At 38.9% G+C, this 21,222-nt stretch overlaps 1 protein-coding gene across 2 annotated transcripts in view; it reads right to left on the reverse strand.

Annotated features, from left to right (window-relative positions):
- ip6k1 (inositol hexakisphosphate kinase 1) overlaps window positions 1-18,216 on the reverse strand; it is a 31,635-nt gene extending 13,419 nt beyond the window's left edge. The window contains exons 1-4 of one of the 2 annotated variants that reach the window (XM_051414382.1): window positions 16,144-18,216; window positions 2,845-3,087; window positions 1,795-1,940; window positions 1,542-1,668 (exon numbers count right to left, since the gene is read on the reverse strand). In XM_051414382.1, coding sequence (XP_051270342.1) covers window positions 1,542-1,668; window positions 1,795-1,911 — 244 coding nt within the window. In that variant the 5' untranslated portion in view covers window positions 1,912-1,940; window positions 2,845-3,087; window positions 16,144-18,216. The remainder of the gene's footprint in view (window positions 1-1,541; window positions 1,669-1,794; window positions 1,941-2,844; window positions 3,088-16,143) is intronic. The other variant, XM_051414383.1, reaches the window with a different exon arrangement.
- Between the last annotated feature and the right edge of the window lie 3,006 nt (window positions 18,217-21,222).

Here is a 21,222-nt window from a genome sequence, read left to right on the forward strand (position 1 = left end):
CTGTCGTGACACAGAAACACACCTAAATGGAACAGAGCCATTAATAATTGTATTTTTTACACCTGCAAAATCTCTCTTCCTCTCCCAGGCTCCCTTCATTCCTGCTCCCCTCCCTTTCACACCCCCAACTTTCGTCACTGTCTCCTCTCATACATAGTTCGCTAAAATGATAGATAGGTCACATACATGTGTGAGAGAATGAGGTGTGTGTGTGTGTGTGTGTGTGTGTGTGTGTGTTCGCTGGCTGTCAATGTGTGTTTGGGGACTGTTACTACAGCAAAAGCAAGTGGAAGCAGCTACAGTATGTGCCTGGTGATGAAGAGCAGAGCAGCTAAACCACTTCACTGCCAGTAAACATCCGTACATCCGTCCTTTCTCCTCCGTCTGTCCGTCTCTCCATCCACCACCAAACCCAAAGGAGTAAAGAGTATTTTGAGCCATGTTTGAATAGTTTAAAAAGACACCTGGGATCCTCTGAAAGCAACACAAATATAAGTCTGGGGGCGTCACAACAAAGTGATTAATAATCAACCCTTACACTATTGCACCTCTAAACCTACTGTCATCACAATACAGAAAAGTATCTCACACATCTGAATGTGAGACAGGTGCATCGCAGGGAAAAACAGATTCAATAAGACTCCCACAAACACCATCAGTCTTACTGCTGGCTGTGGCTTTTATCATATTTAATGCAACATTTCAGTCAAAAGGATTCGCCCTAGCAGTACGCAGGATGTTGTGCACACAGTTTTCACTTTTATTCAAAGCATTTCTACTCCGAGAATGAACGATGAATAAAAATAAAATAAAGATCCAATGTCCTCTGAGTGCACTATTTTTTAATGTGTCTACGGCTCTTTGAAGTGGTCTGTATCTTCTGTCGATTAAGTAATTGATGTAGACGTGGCAGGGTGTGTTTTTATGTAATATGACTGTGGGCTGCTTTCATATTGTATTGTTTTGTATGTGTAAGATTAGATTAGGTCTTCAACAGGCAGCCAGCGGGCCACATCCGGCCCGCATAATATCCACTGATCAAAGTATTTAAATCTATTTATATTTACTGTATTAAGAACTAGACATCTGTGGCAAAATACCCACAGAAAGGTAGTGTTAAGTTACTGCTAATGCAAACCGAACATTTCCTACTGCTGCAGCTTCACCAGTTTTATTATGAAGTAATATAGTAAAGTCACATGATATACAATGTGTTTGTCAGTGAGCTTTACACTGTTCACCAAGAACGCGTCGACAAAATGAGACAAAAATCACTTTCAGCAGTTTTTGACTGCAAATTAAGTTTTAATTTTGCAGGGAGTAATAGAAAGAGGCAGTTGCAGCTCCAACGTCTCAGCGAGATAATCAACTACTTTCACTGTTGGCGTTCACGGCTGCTCACAGAATGATGGAAAAAAGCCAATTATTGCTCGACTTCTTCATTAAAACCTCAATAGTTTGTTTTTCTGCCCCAAAGAATTCTGTGACAAATCCAGCTTGATGGCTACAATAATACTAAACATCAGCGAGTTAGGACTGACCTTTATACTCCGGGGTGAACTCCTTCATTTCTGGAGGCAGAGACTCGTAGAAGCGCTGCTCTCTGCTGATCAGAGGCTTACACACTGTGTGGTCATCATAACGCATCATACTGGTGTGACCCCCCACCTGCAAACACATAGAAACAGGAAGAACAACAAAAACTTAAATATCTGAAGTTTTTTCAGATGAAAATAAAAATATTCATATCATTAACACAGAGCGTCACTTTGACTTCACGCCATTCCTACCCACCTGGTGTATGAAGGGCTCCAGTGGAACGCCTCCTGCCCGTGGTCGAAGTGAAGCCCCTCCCCCTGGCCCCGCCCCCTGTAGCTTGCTGTCCATGTTGTTGGTGTGAGGGAGGCACATGGCTCCTGGCGGACGCACCGCGCCTCCTCCTACAGAAGAGAGAAGGATTCATCAGAGAGAATTCATCTGGGCTTCTGTCTGTGTTTCACAATAAACAATAAAGCTGTCAGAACACCTTTGATTTCTGATGTGGTCGGACAACAAGTCCACTTGTTTTCTAGCAGAACTCAGCTCGAAGGCCTGCAGCACAGATCTGCTCCAGCTGCAGCTCTTACTCAGGTATAATTTAAAATGTTTTGATGCTAGTGCTGAAACAATACTTGTGTTTCTGTATTGAATACTGTATCATTTTCCCTTTAAACAATACCAAAATTATACTTTTTTTTAATGAATTACTTTGAGAAACATATTTTCTACGCATTTATTTTCTTTTTATATAATAAGCCAAAGTTTTTAAATATTAAATGCAGTATAAAGAATTTTTGCTCCAAAAATGCATGATTTAAAAATAAGAATACAAAATATCAAATCTGACCAGACATTTGATGTCAGCTGTCAGTTCTCAGTGTACCAGGTAAAGTCTTGTGTCGTGTCAGTGTTATGGTACATAACATAGACTACTATCTGTACAATGTAGAATAACTCTGTTGCAAGTAAAAACTTAAGCAACAACAAAATGTAGTTAAAGTAGAAGTAGTAAAAGTACTGTGACTGTCCATGTGATATTTGATTGTTATTTATCTATCAGAGGGTTAGGGTTAGTGATGTACAACCTTCCTCCCTCGTGTTCTGGTGCTTTGCTTGAGAAAAAGGATCAATTAGTTCTACTTTGGTCCAGACGGGGAACCAATCTACGGGTGTGAACCCTGAAAGCTCGATATTTAAAAACCTAACCAACCGTATGACCTTCAACTGATTAACTCTACGGACTGGCAGCGTGATCTATGGGACGTCCCCTACAGCAACAAATCAGGGTCCTGGTCCTGGTCTTACCCTGGGCATGGGCTCTGGTGTGCAGTGACGGGGAGGGGGGGGCACAGGGCACCACGGGCTGCTGGGAGCGCACGCCGGCCCCGGGGGGAGGCGGCGCCAGACCGAAAAACCACCTCGCAAAGCCTCCAATCAGAGTGCTCCAATCCACCGCCGGCAGCACGGAGACCCAATCAGGACGGGGGGGTGGGGTGGAGCTGGGTGGAGGGAAGGAGAAGCAGGGTGTCAGGGCAGGGTGACCGTTTCCTGTAGAGAGATGAAACGACACGTTAATGTTATTTAATGTGAGTTACAGTAAAGTCAGTGCGCTGTAAAACCCCGAGACACACACAATGTTACATTACGTCACCCCTCAGCTCACTTACAATAGTTCTGATCGGAGTCTGAACCAGGCAGCTGATAAAAATAAAACACACACAGTTTGCTGGGCATGTTGCCACAAACAGTTGACATCAAATGATTCAGCACGTCAGCTTCGACCAGACTCTCTCTCTCTCTTTTTTTTTTCTCTCTCTCTCTCTCTCTCTCTCTCTCTCTCACACACACACACACACACACACACACACACACACACACACACACACACAGTACACAAATAAACACATATTTAGATTCTCCGTGTAGCTCGGTGACTAGGGCAGCACTAGCAGGCAGCTGCCCGGATCAGGGAAGTCGTCCTGCTGTACATAATTTTTGCCTGACTGTTGGCTTCTAACGATGTGGAGGATCCACAAGAGGAGTCCTGCTGCAGACTAATGATTTTAACTCCTTCTAACTTTAATTAAGCACGGCGTTTGGAAAAGCCACTCCTAAACAAAAGCATTAAGCAATTAAGGTATATGGAGACATTTATAAATCCTACTTTATCTACCTTCAACTTCCTGGAACAAAATTTACTAAGCCCATGATTTTGCGATCCGAAAATGTTCCCGCAGCTCTCTATTTTATGATTCAGGATTTATTCTCCAATAAGCAGTCACCACTTTTATAAATACAACGAGCAACAGAAGGAAATCAAAGCCTACCTGTTGCTGAGTAACCTCTAAAATAAAAACCACAATTATAAATGATTAGCATGTGAAACAATGACACTGGGGACGATAACAATGGAGTACAACACCGGACTTGTTTTATTACCACATCAAACAGCTAAAGACACCACACAAATGTAATAAAGCAGAACATGTAAATTTCTATTTGAGGTTAATCATTCAAACGACACAGGAGCTGATGGTCTAGTAAAACATCCCGTAATGTTGTATTATATTGTTGTTGTCGTGTTGGTTGGTTATAATGTAAATTAGAGCAGGTCTGCATTAAAATGTGGTTTCACACATCAATCATCAACCTCCTAAAAGCCCCCTGTTACTGCTTTTATATAAACAGCGACGTCACAAAGAGACGTCTCTCTAGCAGCAGAGATTCACTTAATGAATTTAATTTTCACGGCTTCCTGTCCAATCCTCCAATCCCATCACGCGCCCAAAAGCTGCCCCCCAAAAATGACTCATCGCCTGCCTGAAGACATGAGAGGAAAGGATGGAGAGGAAGAGTGGAAGAAAGAAAGGAAAGAAAGAAAGAAGAGACGGAGGCGGATTGGAAGAGAGACGCAGGCCCCATTAATGATGTCATAGCCTGCTTTTGTGTCCGTGTGTGTTCCTGAAGGCATCATCTGGTCAGTATCAAGGCTGTAGTGAGGCATGACGTTGATGATATCACAATATGGGCTCAGAGTAATGGAGTAACACCAGACACAGCCTCCCTACGCAACAGTTCATACTCTCTCTCCAAACACAAAACTTTCTATCTTACACAGAACGGTAATTTCCCCTCAACCTTTGAAAACATTTCAACGCGACATTTAAAACAGAGAAATGTTTTTATTATAAGGAATTCATGCGGTCCTTTAACTTATCATTCAGTCCTGGTTGGTGCTTACTGGAGGTAACAGCAGATGTGTTTTAATAATGCAAGAAATCGATCATTAAGTCCAGCTGGTCAATACAAACTTTAAACTTCAACTCAAAGCAGACTCCACTGGATAAAACTGGTGATCATCAAACTAAATTCAGTCAGGTGTTTCATCTGCAGTGTATTAATTATTTACTCCCCAACTATTAAATTACTTGCCAGTTTTTATAATAACTGATTTATTGTTTTGAATCCGTTTTTAAGAAAAAGAAATGTCCAAAATTCTCTGATGTCAGCTTCTCCAATGTGAATATTTTCTGGTCCCTTTTGTCCTCTCTGACATTAAACTGAATATCTTTGACTTGTGGACAAAACAAAGTAATTTGAGGACACTGCCTTGTGCTTCGGGAAACACCGATCAACATTTTTCACAATGTTCTGACATCGTATGGACCAAACAACTAATTGATTAATAAAGAAAACGGTCAACAGATTAATCGATAAAGAAAATAATCATTGGTTGCAGCAGTATTTTATTCGCTGCTTTGATTGATTACCAAGAAGCGAACATACGATTGATCAGTCACCTGCTTAACTGATCCTGATGCATCTAAACATGACCTTTAAACAATCTCCTCTCTCAATAAACAAGTGGCCTTTGTTATGTGATGTGTAGCACCTCTGATTGTTTTCCCTGAAGATTATTAAGCCCAACATTATATTTCTTCAAGCATTCGCATAAGAAATAAAGTCACATCGACCACTGAGGGCAGCAAACACACCTTCAGCAGCTACTTTGTCAAACCAGAGAAGAAAACTGGTTTATCTGTTTACAGAAAACAAACCAGAGAGGATTCATCGCCTCATGTTGTTTTGATAAATAAGAAGACAACAGTGTCGTCCGTCACGGTAAAACTTAACTCATGATCCAATGTTGTGTTCTCTATTACATAAAATGTGCACATGCATCAGTTTTTATCTACAGCATCACGTGAAGTATGTGTGTGTGTGGATGCTGCAACTATCTATCAGGAGAAAAAACTATTTTTGATAATAATTAATAATAATTTCAGTAATTTTTCAAGCAAAAATTCTGGTTCCAGCTTCTCAAATGTGACAATTCATTGTTTTTCTTTGTCATTTATAATAATCACACGACAAAAGCAATGTGAATCTGACACTTTGGGCTCTAGGAAGTTGTGATGGACATTTTACTGTCAAATAAACTAAACGATTAATTAATTAATGAGAAAACAATCTGTAGATTAATCGTCAATGAAGTGTGAAAATGCTACTGAATGCAAAATATTCCACGAGGATGTGATGGATGTGGACAATGAAAACTATTATACAGAGAGGTAATTACATCATGCAAACACTGTCTACTGAACGGCTACAGTCACACAAGAAAGAGGATGAATTTCCTCACAAAGCCGAGGCACCCTGCTTTGTTTTTAACCACTGTGATTAAAATATTGCCCATAAACAACAAGTTAAACTGCTGTTTAGAGTCCAGTATCAATTTCAGGTGTTTAGTAATTGCACCAGCTTTTATTGTGACTTTAATCACTGTGGGTAGTAAACGACTGCTCGTTCAATACAACCTCAATTCTCTGTTTTATTTTGACATTTTTGTGCTATAAGTGCGCTGCTTCAACGAGGAGCTGCAGGCACAGACGCTTACTAAAAGAACCCCAAACCTCTAACATGTCATCAAGGTAAGAGATGCCTTTAACCACACTGTTCCTGTTGTACAAAAACACACTCGCACTGGGCCCACATCACACACACTGATCACGACCGCTCACAGCACGCTGCACGTTTTTAGCCACGATGGAAACAGCCTGATCTCAAGTCACGATCCAAGCTTGACCAAGCATGAGCCCCAGATGCAGGCTGGAGCACACACACACACACACACACACACACACACACACACACACACACACACACACACACACACACACACACACACACACACACACACACACACACACACACACACACACACAGACACACAGACACACACACACACACAGTAAACAGTGTTTCCCATGAGCAATGAATTCTAAAGTTAGCAGCAAACAGTAAACATCAGGTCACATCTGTTCTGGGATCAGTGAAATGACTTCTAACATTCCTCTGCACTCAACAACGCGCACAAGAACACCATCTATCCAACACTTCAACACACACATATACTGTACATTTACTATCTCAAAATGTCACAGAGCATTTTCTATGTTTAACACTGAATTTTAACCATTATTATTGTATCAAATAAATCTCTCAAACTGTAAATTATCATCAGAACAAAGTCTGCAGTGGACATTTCAGTAAGATTATTGAGATAAAAATGCAAATGATTCAGAAAATGATTCAGTATTTGAACTGACATAGAGGAAAGATGACTATTGATAACTAATTTATTCATTACTTTTATTACTAACATGCATTGATCAGACTCTCTTCTCATTCATATTCCACCACCTGCAAAACACTACGCGACTGCAGCAAATCCAAACACAGTTTTCAAAATGGTTAAAAAACACATTCAAAACAGAATGATGGCAAACAACCAAGTAACCATACAGATATAGGAAATCTGCAGCAGAATATTAACAATAAAATTAATTATTAACAAACACAGCTGATTGCAATGTGAGCTGAAAGCCTACCCGGGACTCCTGTTTTTAGACACTTCTCCTTAAGACTGCCGCGGCTGGATTAGACACCCCAGTAGAGACATAAGATGTGATGTTGATGAGAACTTGTGGCCAAAAGAGAGAGGGAGGACTACAACCCTCAGTACTGTACAGTATGAGTGATTACATGTTGTTGATGTTTTTTTTTTTTGTAATTTCAGCATCATTGCAGCGCTGGTTTTCATTTCAGGACTATGTTTTATTTTCCACAAGCAAATTACTATACGTGAAGTTTATTGTGTTCAGTTTGGTTTTAATTTGTTTCCAGAGTTAGTTTGTTTAAGTTTAGTTTTTACTGTTTAAAACTGTTTTAGTTTCAATATTATTTATTTTTATTATTATATGGAGGTGTTTGTCAAAGGCAGGATTTAAGATGTTCAGAACAGGTATTGCAATACAAACACACTGACAGGCGTAGACATTACTCGCACACTCCTCCTGCTTGTTGATGATAAATTCGACTACATCGACTCTTATTCTTGTTTCTTTGTGTCCTTTACAATACTGTCCTACATTTGAAGTGTATGGCAGTGGTGGTGAAGTCTAGAGCCCGACTAATCTGGATTTTTTGAGACAGATATCACTTTTAGAGGGGAAAACCTCACTGATTACTGATAACATAAGATAGACTTTATTGATCCCACACTTGGGAAATTCACTCACTACAGCAGCTCCAGATAGAACATAACAGATAAAAAAATAAACATAAAATAAAAATAAAAATAAAAAAGGCGGCCGATTAAGCTAGACTGAAAATAGTATGACTCTGCAAAGTATAAATATAAATATAAATTGTCAAGCAGTTCTAGAAATGAACACTGAGAAAAGATTTGCATAAAGAATAGATTAAAATAAACACAGTAAACACATCAGTACTGTAAAAACTACAAGCACCGCTTCATCTCAGCGCATATTGGATGACATGTAAGCCGATACCAATACAATACCAATAGTTCTGCGGTAGGCCAATATCGGGGATTGATCCAGAGAGATCAAGTTATTAACAATTATGTTGTTAAAAAGGTTTCAGACTCGTCTTGTTAAAAAGGTTTCAGACTCGTCTTGCACTGATTCAGTGGTCTAAACTCAATAGCAGGTGTTTGTAGTCTGTAGACTGAACATGTTTTGCACGTAGAAAATACTGTAAAAGGACAAATACCACAGTATAAATCTCACAGTGGACCAGTTTCAATAACTGATCTGTATTATATATATTGTCATAATGAAAAATAATACTTGAAAAATAATAATTTTATCCCTGGTTCAGATCAAACAGTATCTGGTCCCATGGGGGGGGGGGAAGGTATTTGGGGGTATTCAGTGAGCAGCTGGTGTTCGGTAGCCCCCTCTCTACGGTGGTCTCTGTTAGTGGGTCTATATGTGTCTCCAGTGAATTCCTGGCTCACAGACAACAGGTGTGTGTTTCTAGCAGGCAGCGTCCTGTATGCAGTGTGATGCAGAGGGCTGGGAATAGGCTGGTAGAGGTCAAAGTCAAGGACGACTTGCCTCCCCCCCGCTCTCTCCTATACACTCACTATCATCCTCCTCCTCCTCCTCCTCCTCCTCTTGTCCTTCATCCCAAATCCCCTCACCTCCCATCCTTTTTATCTCCACCCCTCTTTCAATCCTTCGCTCTCCTTGCGCTGGGCGATAATGAAGAATCATACTGGGCTGATATATAAAGATATACTGTTCATTTATGATTTACACACTTAGTGCTGTTCATTAGGGATCTTCCATTAACACGTCTTCATGCTACGATTATTGGAACTGGAAAAGGATACCGAACTGGTACTGGCCCATGCAGCGCTGGCTACAATCCCTAAAGATGTTGTTTGACAAGATCGGACCTCTCCTTCACACTCTGCCTCCGCCACCTCCTGCCAAGTGTGAGCACCGTCTGTCAGACTGAAACCGTAGGAGGCAGCGCAGTAGTACGCGGTCCAAACACACCAACGGACAAACAACCCAATCTCTAATCGGCCCCCTGTGTCCTGCCAGGTGTGGTTAATGACCCGAGCGGCCAGCCAATCAGCTTAGAGGATCTGTATGTACATAGCTTACATCATCAGCCATCACTGGGACAAAGCTGTGGGCTCACTACAGCTCTACAACATCGTCAGACTGATTAAGCTGCTATTTCTGACTGAAGGACCGCGCCTGTGTGTGTGAGAGAGAGGGAATCCTTCTGTCCTTCAGTAAGTCAAGAGATAGAGCCAATTAAGGACGTCCAGGAATATCTAAGGGTAGACGTGCGTAGTTGGCAGTGAGCTGCATCTCTGCTGAATTTCAAGGGTTCTAACTATGGAGCACATTTATCATTTAATATCATCAGTAGTTTAATGGAAATTACACGATTGTATATCACTCTCTGGTTTGTCAGAAGACTTTAAAAAAACATTCTGCAGGAGTTTTTAATCCAAACAATTACAAACTCTTCCACACAGCCACTTCATTGCATTAAATACATCAGCTGTGTCACAAACCTGTGCTGTCACTTTGGTGTTAAGGATGTTTGTGCAACATTATCCGTTTTTACATCAACTTATTTTGATGTATCACATTAAAAAAGGTTGATGGAAACAGCAAAATAAAGAATAAAAAATATTTTACGCTTGCTTGAGGTGATTTTTGGAAAAAGAGTTAATGCCCTGAGTAGGAGACGGAAACTATTTTTCAAATAAGTTCTGACGTAGCGAACACTTAACTCACACGAGTGATCAGCTGTTTCCACACCGACAGTCTCCTCGTCGCTCCAATGGCTCTATAATGCATCCATCATCCACACAGATATAACCGTCCTCACATTAAGACATCTAACAGAAACAGAAAGCTGATATTTCCATCATGTTTTCATCTTGTTTTTACAGTTTGACGCTTTGCAATCTTTACCTTGATCCCACACACGGACACTTCACCCACAGACACACTCATACCGTTATAGAGAAGTCTTAAAAACATGTCTGGAAAAAAAAAAAAAAAAAAGACAAAGAAAGAACTGAATTATTTCTCAATAAAATAAATACCTAGCATGATTTCACAAACTCCAATATGATGTTTTCAAATTCAATTTATTCTGACCAACAGAATACAGATTAAACAATTACTAAACTAAATGAATCAATTACTACTAATCGGCTGACTGTTTCCGCACTACTCTGCTCCACCAACTGCAAATCCGTTGGTAGCAAAAGGTGTTTGTCACCTGTTAAACACAGTTGACCAAATGTGCTTACAATAAACACAGACACCTCCTCTTCCACCTGCATTTAAATCATCGGACGCAACCAGATAATAATCTGTCAGAGGTCGACAACATTTTACATACAGGCACAAACTTACTCAAGACTCAACAATGGTCACATTAACACATCAACAACAAGCTGCCTCATAGGGGTGTAACGATTCACCAAATCCACGGTTCGGTTCAGACCTCGATTTTTGAGTCACGGTTCGGTTCATACCGCGGTTTTCCCCGTTTCCCCATTTTGCAGAGAAACAGAGAGAGAGAGATGTTATCTGATATTACATTAAGCGTGTACGGCAGAAATCTTACATTACGGAGCGTCAGTGAACGCACCACTGCAGATGTCACTCACTAACGTTAGTTTCGGTTTGGACCAACATGCGGCGCACTTGAAAACTGAATCACGGGTGAGTTTATGAAACGTACTGTTGATGGAGAAAGTCAGCAGAGACACACACAGGGAGAGAGAGACAGAAAGAGGCGGAGCAAGCGGGCGTGTTTGCCGTGAGTGACCAGAGGTCCAGGCTAGGTGTGTGTGCTGTGTGTGAGTGTGCGGAGAAGAGAAAGGTGGAAAATGACCTAGAATAACCTACTGTCAATACAAATATGATATAGGCGTACAGCGCTACCACCCCCTGGGCAGCTGCCACCGCCGCAGTTACACCGTCTTAACGAGAGCTCAACAGTCCAGGGAGCGAGTGTGTCGCGGTTCTGTCTCTCAGATCCGCGACACGAGACCGTGGACTTTTGTGTCGCGATTTCGGTCTCGAAAAATCGCGACACTTTCAGAACCGTTACAGCCCTACTGCCTCACAATGGGAACTTTGGAAACTGATGACCAGAGTGATGAAGGGTAGTGAATCTATACATTTACAGCTGTTTACCAACTGCAGTTGGGCGATATGTTAACATTTTCCAAACCACAATCAGCGATCGCCCCCCGACGCCACCTAACCACCCAATAGTTTCAGTTGGGAGATGAGTGGTGAGTTAATACGTGCAACAAGCTCTAACAGCTTTAATAGAGAAAATAAACTCACCAAATGTCAAGAAAGTAAAAGGAAAAAAAGCACCTATTTTCCTCATTACATAGAAAATAGAACCGTACACCTTCTGAATTAAAGTTTCTCTCTTATACCAAACTAAAACCTTGGTAACCTTAAAACACACTTCACTCACACTCGTCAGAAACAAAATAAAACTGACCAAACTGTTCCAACAATCACCCCCTCTGGTGTCTAACCACCTAACAGACCGTTAGATAGATAGTTAGACCTGAAAATATTCTGCCTCTACGCTGCCTCTCTGATGCCCCCGACCTCCCTCGCTCCTCTACCCGCTTCATACCTCTCCTCTCCTGGCCGGGGTTGTATCAGCCATGTCCCCCTCTTCCCTGGAGTCTTGTTTGGAGTGTCTGTGAATCACCTTGTAACTGTATCCCTGTTGTCAAACTACTTGAAATAAACCCTTAATTCACCACAGTTGGATGTAAAAATACTCCTTGTCACTTTGTCATTTTTCCTGTCACTGATTCTTCAGAGGCAAACCATTAAATTAGCAAAATAAAATGACAGAAATCGGCCCCAAAAAACGATCGCCAAACGCCGATATATTCCTCCAGTCGCTCAACCGTAGAGCCAACCAATCAGAGCTTTGTAGGTGGGATTAAGAAGGGTGACTGTGCCACAAACAATTACTCAAAATGACAGGAGAAACATTACCAGCTCCTAGCAACCGCTACCACATCCTCTGTGATGACTGAAAATGATTCACATTGATTTGGTCATAAAACCACATGAGACTAAATAATGAGGTCAAGACAAATTAGTAATTCAGTCTGATTATCAGGCTAGATCTTATCTTATCTTTCCTTTGACTTGTGGATGGTTTCACCTGTTCTCATATCAATATATTGTGATATATATTGGGATTTTAAGGAAAACTGTCCGCAAAATGCATAAAATCTGAGCAAAAAGTCCCTGTAACATCCAACAATATAGCTCTCAGTTTACATTCACAACCTTGCTATCTAGCGGTTAGGGGTTGAATCACAAAAATCAATAACGTTTCTGAGAATCTCGCAAAACAAAACACCGCAATCCAATATTTTTAGATATTTTCTTACACTCCTACCTGTCAGGGAGTTGCACCAGTACCATGAGCACAGTATTGTATTGTAAAACTACTCCGATACCACCTTACAGCATGGTAAGATGGACCAGCATATCGGTGTACCATCAGCAATAAAGCAGGCGCTACACTGGCCTGATAAACACACTAATAACTACAACTAATATATCCCGTCTTGGGATCCTTGAGGAGGAACTGGAGGACAAAGCTGAGGAGGAGGAGGAGGAAGAGGAGGAGGAGGTCTGAACTATCTTGTTTAGCCTCCTGATAAAACTCAACTCGGACTCAGATGAGAAGCAGAAAATGGATAGATGGATCCAAACAGGACACACGCACATAAGATCCAACATACATGGTCAGTGAAGGATACTGATGGACAATATGAAGTGCTGCTGTCTGATATAATGGACCATTACTGCATATTATATGAAGAAGTGAGTAACAAGCAAGTGAGGAATGCGGAAAGTTCAGATCCATCACTATCAAACCAGCTATGCATTTCAACATTTTAACCAAGCACAACATTTTAATTGCTCTCTGGATACGATAATATAACTTGAAAATTGAAATCTGCCATTTCTGCTCATTGTTCTGTTCAAATCTTCACTTACTTGCTCGTATCGTTTAATCGTTTCATCCCAGAATTTAATACACAGGAGCCAAGAAACCATCATCATCATCACTGTCATCATCATAATGTCTGAACTCAGCAGCTTGTGTGTGTGTGTGTGTGTGTGTGTGTGTGTGTGTGTGTTATTGCTGAGTAGTTGCATTAGTGAAGCGTAGCATAACCAGGCGAAATGATGCTAAATAAGGGCTGGAGGTAGCTTCTGCTGACACGCGGCACTATCTTGAGATACTCACAAAGCGCCAAGAAAAAGAGGAAGAGGAGGAAGTGGAGACCTGGGTTTGAGTGTAATACAATCAATTAGGCAATATAACTAGATACTAGAGCCGGTTATGGGTCTACTTTTTCTAGAGGAATAGGAAAACAAGGGGAGGTGGTCAAGGAAAGGAGGACGTAATGGAGGAAGGATAGGATAGGAGGTAGTGAAGTAAAGGGTTGACTGAGGAGAGGAGGAAGAATAGTAATGAAGGAAAGAAAACAATCATAAGGGGAGGAGGACATGAGGACATAGAAAGGAACAAAACAGACAGTGAAGGAGGAAGTAATTAAAGTATGGAGCGAAGGAAAGGAAGAAGAAGTAGTGCAGGAAAAGAGATCCGGCTCGCTCTCTCCTGTGTATCACGCAGCCCTATGGGAGAAAAACCCCAAACACATCTGTCAGTCTCAAACATCACAAACTACGACTGGGAAAAAACACAAAAACACATACACAGCTGCCGTCCATGTTCCCCTGACAGAGCTCAACAGCTGCTGAGAGCGACACACACACACACACACACACACACACACACACACACACACACACACACACACAGAGGGAGGAGAACAATCCGTCCTATCAACAATCATCTGAATGAGACAACAGCTCCAATCAGTCAAAACAACCACCGAGACCACACACACACACACACACACACACACACACACACACACACACACACACACACACACACACGTCTATCATCTGTGGCCCGCTTCTTTTCTCACCAACATTACTAAGACTAAGGCGTTACCACGGAAACCAAAACTCCCCAACACGTCAATCAGCGGACAAGACCTCCATGTAAATGACGCAGCACATATACTCAAGTTTGAATACTGTGTCACACACTGCAACCTCAGTAATTAACAGTTAAATTAAATAACCTCTCTGACTGTGTGAACTTGCATTAGATTTTTTTATTTATTTTTTATTTATTTTTTTTTTTACAGGTGTTCCTAATAAAGGGGCCACTGAGTGTATAAACAGTCGACGTGTTAATAAGCTAGAGCAGCTGAGGGGAAAGGGAAGTGGATAATTTCTCCCGGTGATGTAAAGAAACTGCAGAAAGCTCTGTGTGACTATGTGTGTGTGTGTGTGTGTGTGTGTGTGTGTGTGTGTGTGTGTGTGTGTGAATAAATAATTGGAGGCTAATTTTTCCGACATTGCACAAAGTCGTCGTTCTTTCAGCGTCATGTCATTACTTCACAGTGGAAATACTAGTTATTTAAAGTGATACTGTCATCTGACTTCTTTAATAAAGACTTTCCATTCATCAAGTTACCTCACATTCATGCTCAGAGCTGCACTGAGGGAATATGAGTCCAGCAGTCTACGTTACTCCTATCAGTCAGTTCACATGCAACAGGAGGTTTTAGTGACTGCTGCTATGGTAACCATGCACTTATACCTTTACTGTGAATGTGGGAATGTCGGCTTTGGGACCATGTTTGGATCCTGTAAGATTTACCGTATTTGTGGCACCATAAAATCCAGGTTTAAGGCCAAAGTTAGCAAGCTAACCTACCTGTTCTTCTTTATTGAAACCAATTCAAAACAAAAGCACATGGATTTGTTTCCTACAGGCTTTAGACTGAATGGAGTACTCAGTGTTTTGAGGACAAGAGCTCCAGATGTGTGTTTGTTGCCTGGAAAAGTCTAAATTATCAAATTACAGACTAAAGTCTAAATTATACGTCAGCAAGCCGACAAAACTTTGTCACACATCATTTTTTATTTATAGTCTGGCGACAGAACAAGTTGATCTTATAGGAACAGACGCCCGAGCTTCGCTGAGGTTTGTTTACATTCTGCAAAAGAAAATGTTGAGTTCGGAGAAGGACTTTTTTTTTTTTTTAACTCCACTTTGCTGAGATGACAACGGGATAGGAGCAGTCGGGGTGCATCTCTTGGACGGACAATGGAGATATAAAGAATATTAAATTTACTTTATAGTCTTGATTTCTGGTCGCGCCGGAGTGTAGATCAGGTGCAACCAAAACACTTTCTTTTTAAAAAACACTATTTATATAAAATTGTCATACTGTATATATAAATGTTGACAAATTAAAATGCACACAGGTCTAAAAAGAGTGTATGAATGTCTCTTTAACAGTAATAAACGTTGTGTATTTAAAGCTTTAGACATAATATGTAGAAGAATTATCCCAATTGGCTACACACTGCGAGGTGTACAGATTATAAACTGACAGAAGACAGTAACAGCAACTATAAGAGGACAACTATTTCTAAACACTAAACCCAACAAGAAATTGTCAACAAACACACTTCAAACATGAATTTAAAGAAAAGATAAAAGCTCAAGAATGAGGTATATAAAACATTTATGCACTATAATCTGTATCTGCTGTGGATAATATAAATACCGATATATATAATCCCTAATTAATAAAACACTCACATCAGTCCAGTCCAGGCGTTTCACAGTAACAACCGCGTCCATACTCTCCCCAGGTGTGTTTCCTCAGTGATCAACATCCACTCACAGCCCCTGACGTCTGCTTATGATGTCGAAACTGTCAAATTTGCAACATTTCTGTCTCAAAACATGTCGGACGAGTTTTTTCTTTCCCCTTAAACAGAAACTTTCACACACAAACAAACAGGAGTTGTTGACATTGACGAAGGATAATGAGGTTGACACACTCAGACCTTTGTCACTGGTTAATCCCCATCTACTAAATGTAGTTACATACACATTACTAAACAAACACATTGAACCAGACTTGATGTTTAAATATTTGCTACAGAGTATTAGTGACTTTATTAAAAGGTGATCATTTGAGTGTTTAAACACTTTTTTTGGTCACTAAATTAAATTATTTTAATTAACTTCTACAACAATGTTTAAGTGGTTGAATTTATGGCTCATTAACTTCTACAGTAACACATTTATCCGGTTTCCGATTTGTGCCTTTTATGCACCGACATTACATCTGTGTTAGAGCTATGCATCTGTTATAAATGTATAAGCTTGTCATTGTTAGTTAAAATATCGTGAGATTTTATTTTTGACATCACAGTATTGATTTTTGTCTTTAAAACCCCGAACCACTAGACAGCAGTGTGGTAAGTGTGAAAGGTTTCATGCATATGGTGATGTGTTCTCTATATAGGGAAGTAACAACTCACTCACTCACGATTCGATACTGGGTTTAATTTTTTGAACAATGAGATTGAAGAGAAATTATGACTGTAAAAGATTCACTTATTAGACAAAAATCGACATCTCTTATATTTTCTTTATCAATTTATAGAATAAAGTATAAACTGTGCAAAACGATGAATATTTCCTTTTCTTTGTAAAGAGTCTCTGACACCACGATCGATATCAGGATTTATTTTTCATCTTTCATTTGAATATTTGTGCTGCAATATAACTGTCCCGTGATCTGTCTTTACACTATGACAGTTTTCCTAAAATGCAGCTGAAAAACGTAATATATACACACTATATCACCTTTTCTTTTCACAGTATTACACAATATATTGTATTGTAACCTCTGTATTGGGATAGGTATTGTATCATCAGATTATTGCCAATACACAGCCCTAGTCAGTGTGCAGGAATAACATAAAATAAAGTTGATATAACCAGTAGCCAAACATAACGGATAATAAAATGCTTAAAATATGGTCGACGTCATACAAACTTCCAGCAAACAGGCTGAATATTGTGCAGAGGACAGAATAATTTCACATCTTGATCTTCATGTAATAATTCTGTAGCTACCACACTGATCACAGTTAATAAGCGAGGTACACTTCTATAGAAATGTCTAGTGATTACGATCCCTAACGCTTCAGTATAAAGATCTGATGGTGAGAGAAACCAGACGGACACATGCTGACAATACGGTTACAGTATTTAACAACCACAAGTGCACCCAGCTGACTTGTGTGAGGAAATACTGGTTGATTTCAGCAGGATATTTAGTATTGAACCGAGGCCAAAACAACATCACATCCTCCCATAAAGCCACCAGTCACTCAGCAGTTACGGATTAAAGCTGCACAATACAGTAAAAACATCATATCCAGATTGTTTTGACAAGTATCGCGAAATTATCCACGATTAGTGTGGACATTTTTTTCCACAAATTTAAAAACAAACAGGCTTTTTTTTTTTTTTAAATCTGAAGAACAGGATTTATAAGGGCAAGGACATCTCTGCAGCACTTACAGCACATCATTATTTAATCATAACGCTATTGTGTCACACATTTTACCTTTTAGATTAAAACACTGCAACTCCACAAAAAGGCCGAATTGCGATTTCGATCATGTTTCGATCATGTTTCGATCATGTTTCGATTAACCGTGCAGCCTTTATCCATGAACCGTGCAGCAGAGAGAGCGGCTCCTCGCTGATGCATCGTGCATGTTTATGGACTGATGCACGGTGTGTTATTATGGTATGTAGAGCAGGATGATAAAGCAGTCCTGCAGCACTTGTATGACAACAAATAAACACGACTTGCAGCATGGTCACCCCCCCTCCTCCTCCCCCCTCCCTCGGTTAAAAGCCACCAAACCTCCACACTCATGTCAACATGCAATATTAGTAATAACAGTGTAGTTAAGTCACTAATGAGCTGCCCCAGTGCCTCAGCCCCCCCCCTGCAGAGCACCTGAATCCAACAACCTCCATTAATTACCCCGACACGGAGCTAGCCGCAGAGCTAATGAAACTTTTCAGGAGCCTCCTCCTCTTCTTCAATCCGTACGAACACCGACACCTGCCCAGGCTGCAGCGGGGTTATAACGTTAGTCGGGGGTCGTCGTTTTACCTGCTAGCAGTAATGGCTGGGGGCCATAACGCACATTGAGAGCCGCTCGGGAGCCGTAGTTAGCAGTTAGCTGTCACACTGGCCAGCTTCTTGACCTTAGCCTGACAACACGCTAGCAGGCTAACGCAGGCTGTACTCTTCTTTTTTTATTTATTTATTCTGTTTAAATCCGCTCATAAATGATTGTACAGCGCACTAACCCCGCTTTATAAGCTGTTGTTTGACTGCTCTGCTGCGGTGTCCCGGACCCGGGGGGTGGGGGGGGTGGTGGGGGGGGGGACACACTAACCCAACTGCCGTTTAACTAGCCTCGCATGCTAACCGCTAGCCGAACAGCTAACATCACGGTTGTGACGTTACGCAGTCTCTCCGGTTCCAGGCACCGGAGCTCAGTCACCACCTACCGTCAGCAGCACCGGAGGGACGGTCGGCTGCCTTCGCGGAGAGAGAGGTCAGTGTGGTTACGGTTTCAGAGACCGGAGAGGGTGGCGGATGTCCCCGGTATACACATCCATTAACGGCGGAGACAACATCCAGGAGGCTAACGTCATTACTGTGAAGCTAACGCAGCCTGCTCGGCTTCACAGTTGATTCACGTCAGTGCGGCGATTTGGCGCCACCGAGAGTTTACTGCTGGTACTGCACCCTCTTCTTATGGGTTTAATGCTGCTCTAATATAATGTACTGTAATATAATATAATACAATGTAATATAATACAATGTAATATAATATAATGTAATGTAATGTAATATAATATAATATAATATAATACAATGTAATATAATGTACTGTAATATAATATAATATAATGTAATGTAATATAATGTAATACAATGTAATATAATATAATATAATATAATATAATATAATGTAATATAATACAATGTAATATAATGTACTGTAATATAATATAATATAATGTAATGTAATGTAATACAATATAATATAATATAATATAATATAATATAATGTAATATAATACAATACAATGTAATATAATATAATATAATATAATATAATATAATATAATATAATGTAATATAATACAATACAATACAATACAATGTAATGTAATACAATACAATACAATGTAATACAATATAATATAATATAATATAATACAATGTAATATAATATAATATAATGTAATATAATATAATGTAATATAATATAATATAATATAATGTAATATAATATAATATAATATAATATAATATAATGTAATGTAATGTAATATAATATAATACAATGTAATATAATATATAATATAATATAATGTAATGTAATATAATACAATACAATGTAATACAATATAATATAATATAATATAATGTAATATAATATAATATAATATAATACAATATAATATAATATAATACAATATAATATAATATAATATAATATAATGTAATGTAATATAATATAATATAATATAATATAATATAATATAATGTAATGTAATGTAATGTAATATAATGTAATATACTGTAATATAATGTAATATAATATAATATAATATAATACAATACAATACAATGTAATACAATACAATATAATGCAATATAATATAATGTAATATAATACAATACAATGTAATACAATGTAATATAATATAATATAATTTAATATAATATAATACAATACAATATAATGTAATGTAATGTAATATAATATAATGTAATGTAATGTAATTTAATATAATATAATATAAGGTAATGTAATGTAATATAATACAATACAATAAAATATAGTTTAATACAATATAATATAATATAATACAATATAATATAATTGAATTGAATTGAAAACAATATAATATGATATAATATAAGATTTGTGGTATTTATAAATTACTTTTTAGATTAATAAATAAAATTAATAAATTAGATTTTCTTTTAATCCTTAAGACTGTCTGAACTACTGTTTGTTTTTTAGTTAGATTAGTTAGTTAGATTGATGATGTCTATTTGTTATCTGAAGAAGCTTAATAAAGTTTTGTTTTTAACTTCTCTTCTTGTGTGTGGATTTTTTAAAGTCGCTCCAAGCTTTGTGGCATTTATAAATTAATCTGGAAAAGAAGAAGACTCTCTGAACTACTTGTATTATATTTTGATTAACCCCCCTTTAAGTTAATTAAACGTGAACTTTATTTTCTATCTTATTTTTTTTTATTTGGTTTTTTTGCCTTCCCTTTTCTGTTAATATATGCTGCTTGGATTCATTGTTAGGTATGCTTAACATCCACTGATGTTGTTGTCTCAAGGAGCTTAATAAGGTTTCTTCCTGCTCTTCCTTCACAGGCTGGGAGATTTTGTTTTCCAGATTTCAGGCTTTGAGGCTGCACTCGCTCATCAGTGAAGCCTGGTAATGTTTAGATAAAGAGACGGTTGGAGTACTTGAGTCTTGTCTTGTCTTTTCATATCCTATTAGAGGTGAAGAACTATCCAAATAAAGTGCTAATATACCACACTCAATTTAGAAAAACAAAGTCCTGCATTTAAAGTGGTGGAAGAGGTGTTAAAGAGGTTGGATGAAACAGATGAAAGAACACTACACTGGTAACATGTGTTTTTAACTAAAAGCACAAATATGACATTTAATTATTTATACTGTTTTGAAGTATACACGATGACCATATGTTCAATAATAATAATCAATAATAATAATAATCCCTGTTTCATAATGACAT

The sequence above is a fragment of the Dicentrarchus labrax genome, unplaced genomic scaffold, assembly GCF_905237075.1.
Source record: "Dicentrarchus labrax unplaced genomic scaffold, dlabrax2021, whole genome shotgun sequence".
Lineage (NCBI taxonomy): Eukaryota > Metazoa > Chordata > Actinopteri > Moronidae > Dicentrarchus > Dicentrarchus labrax.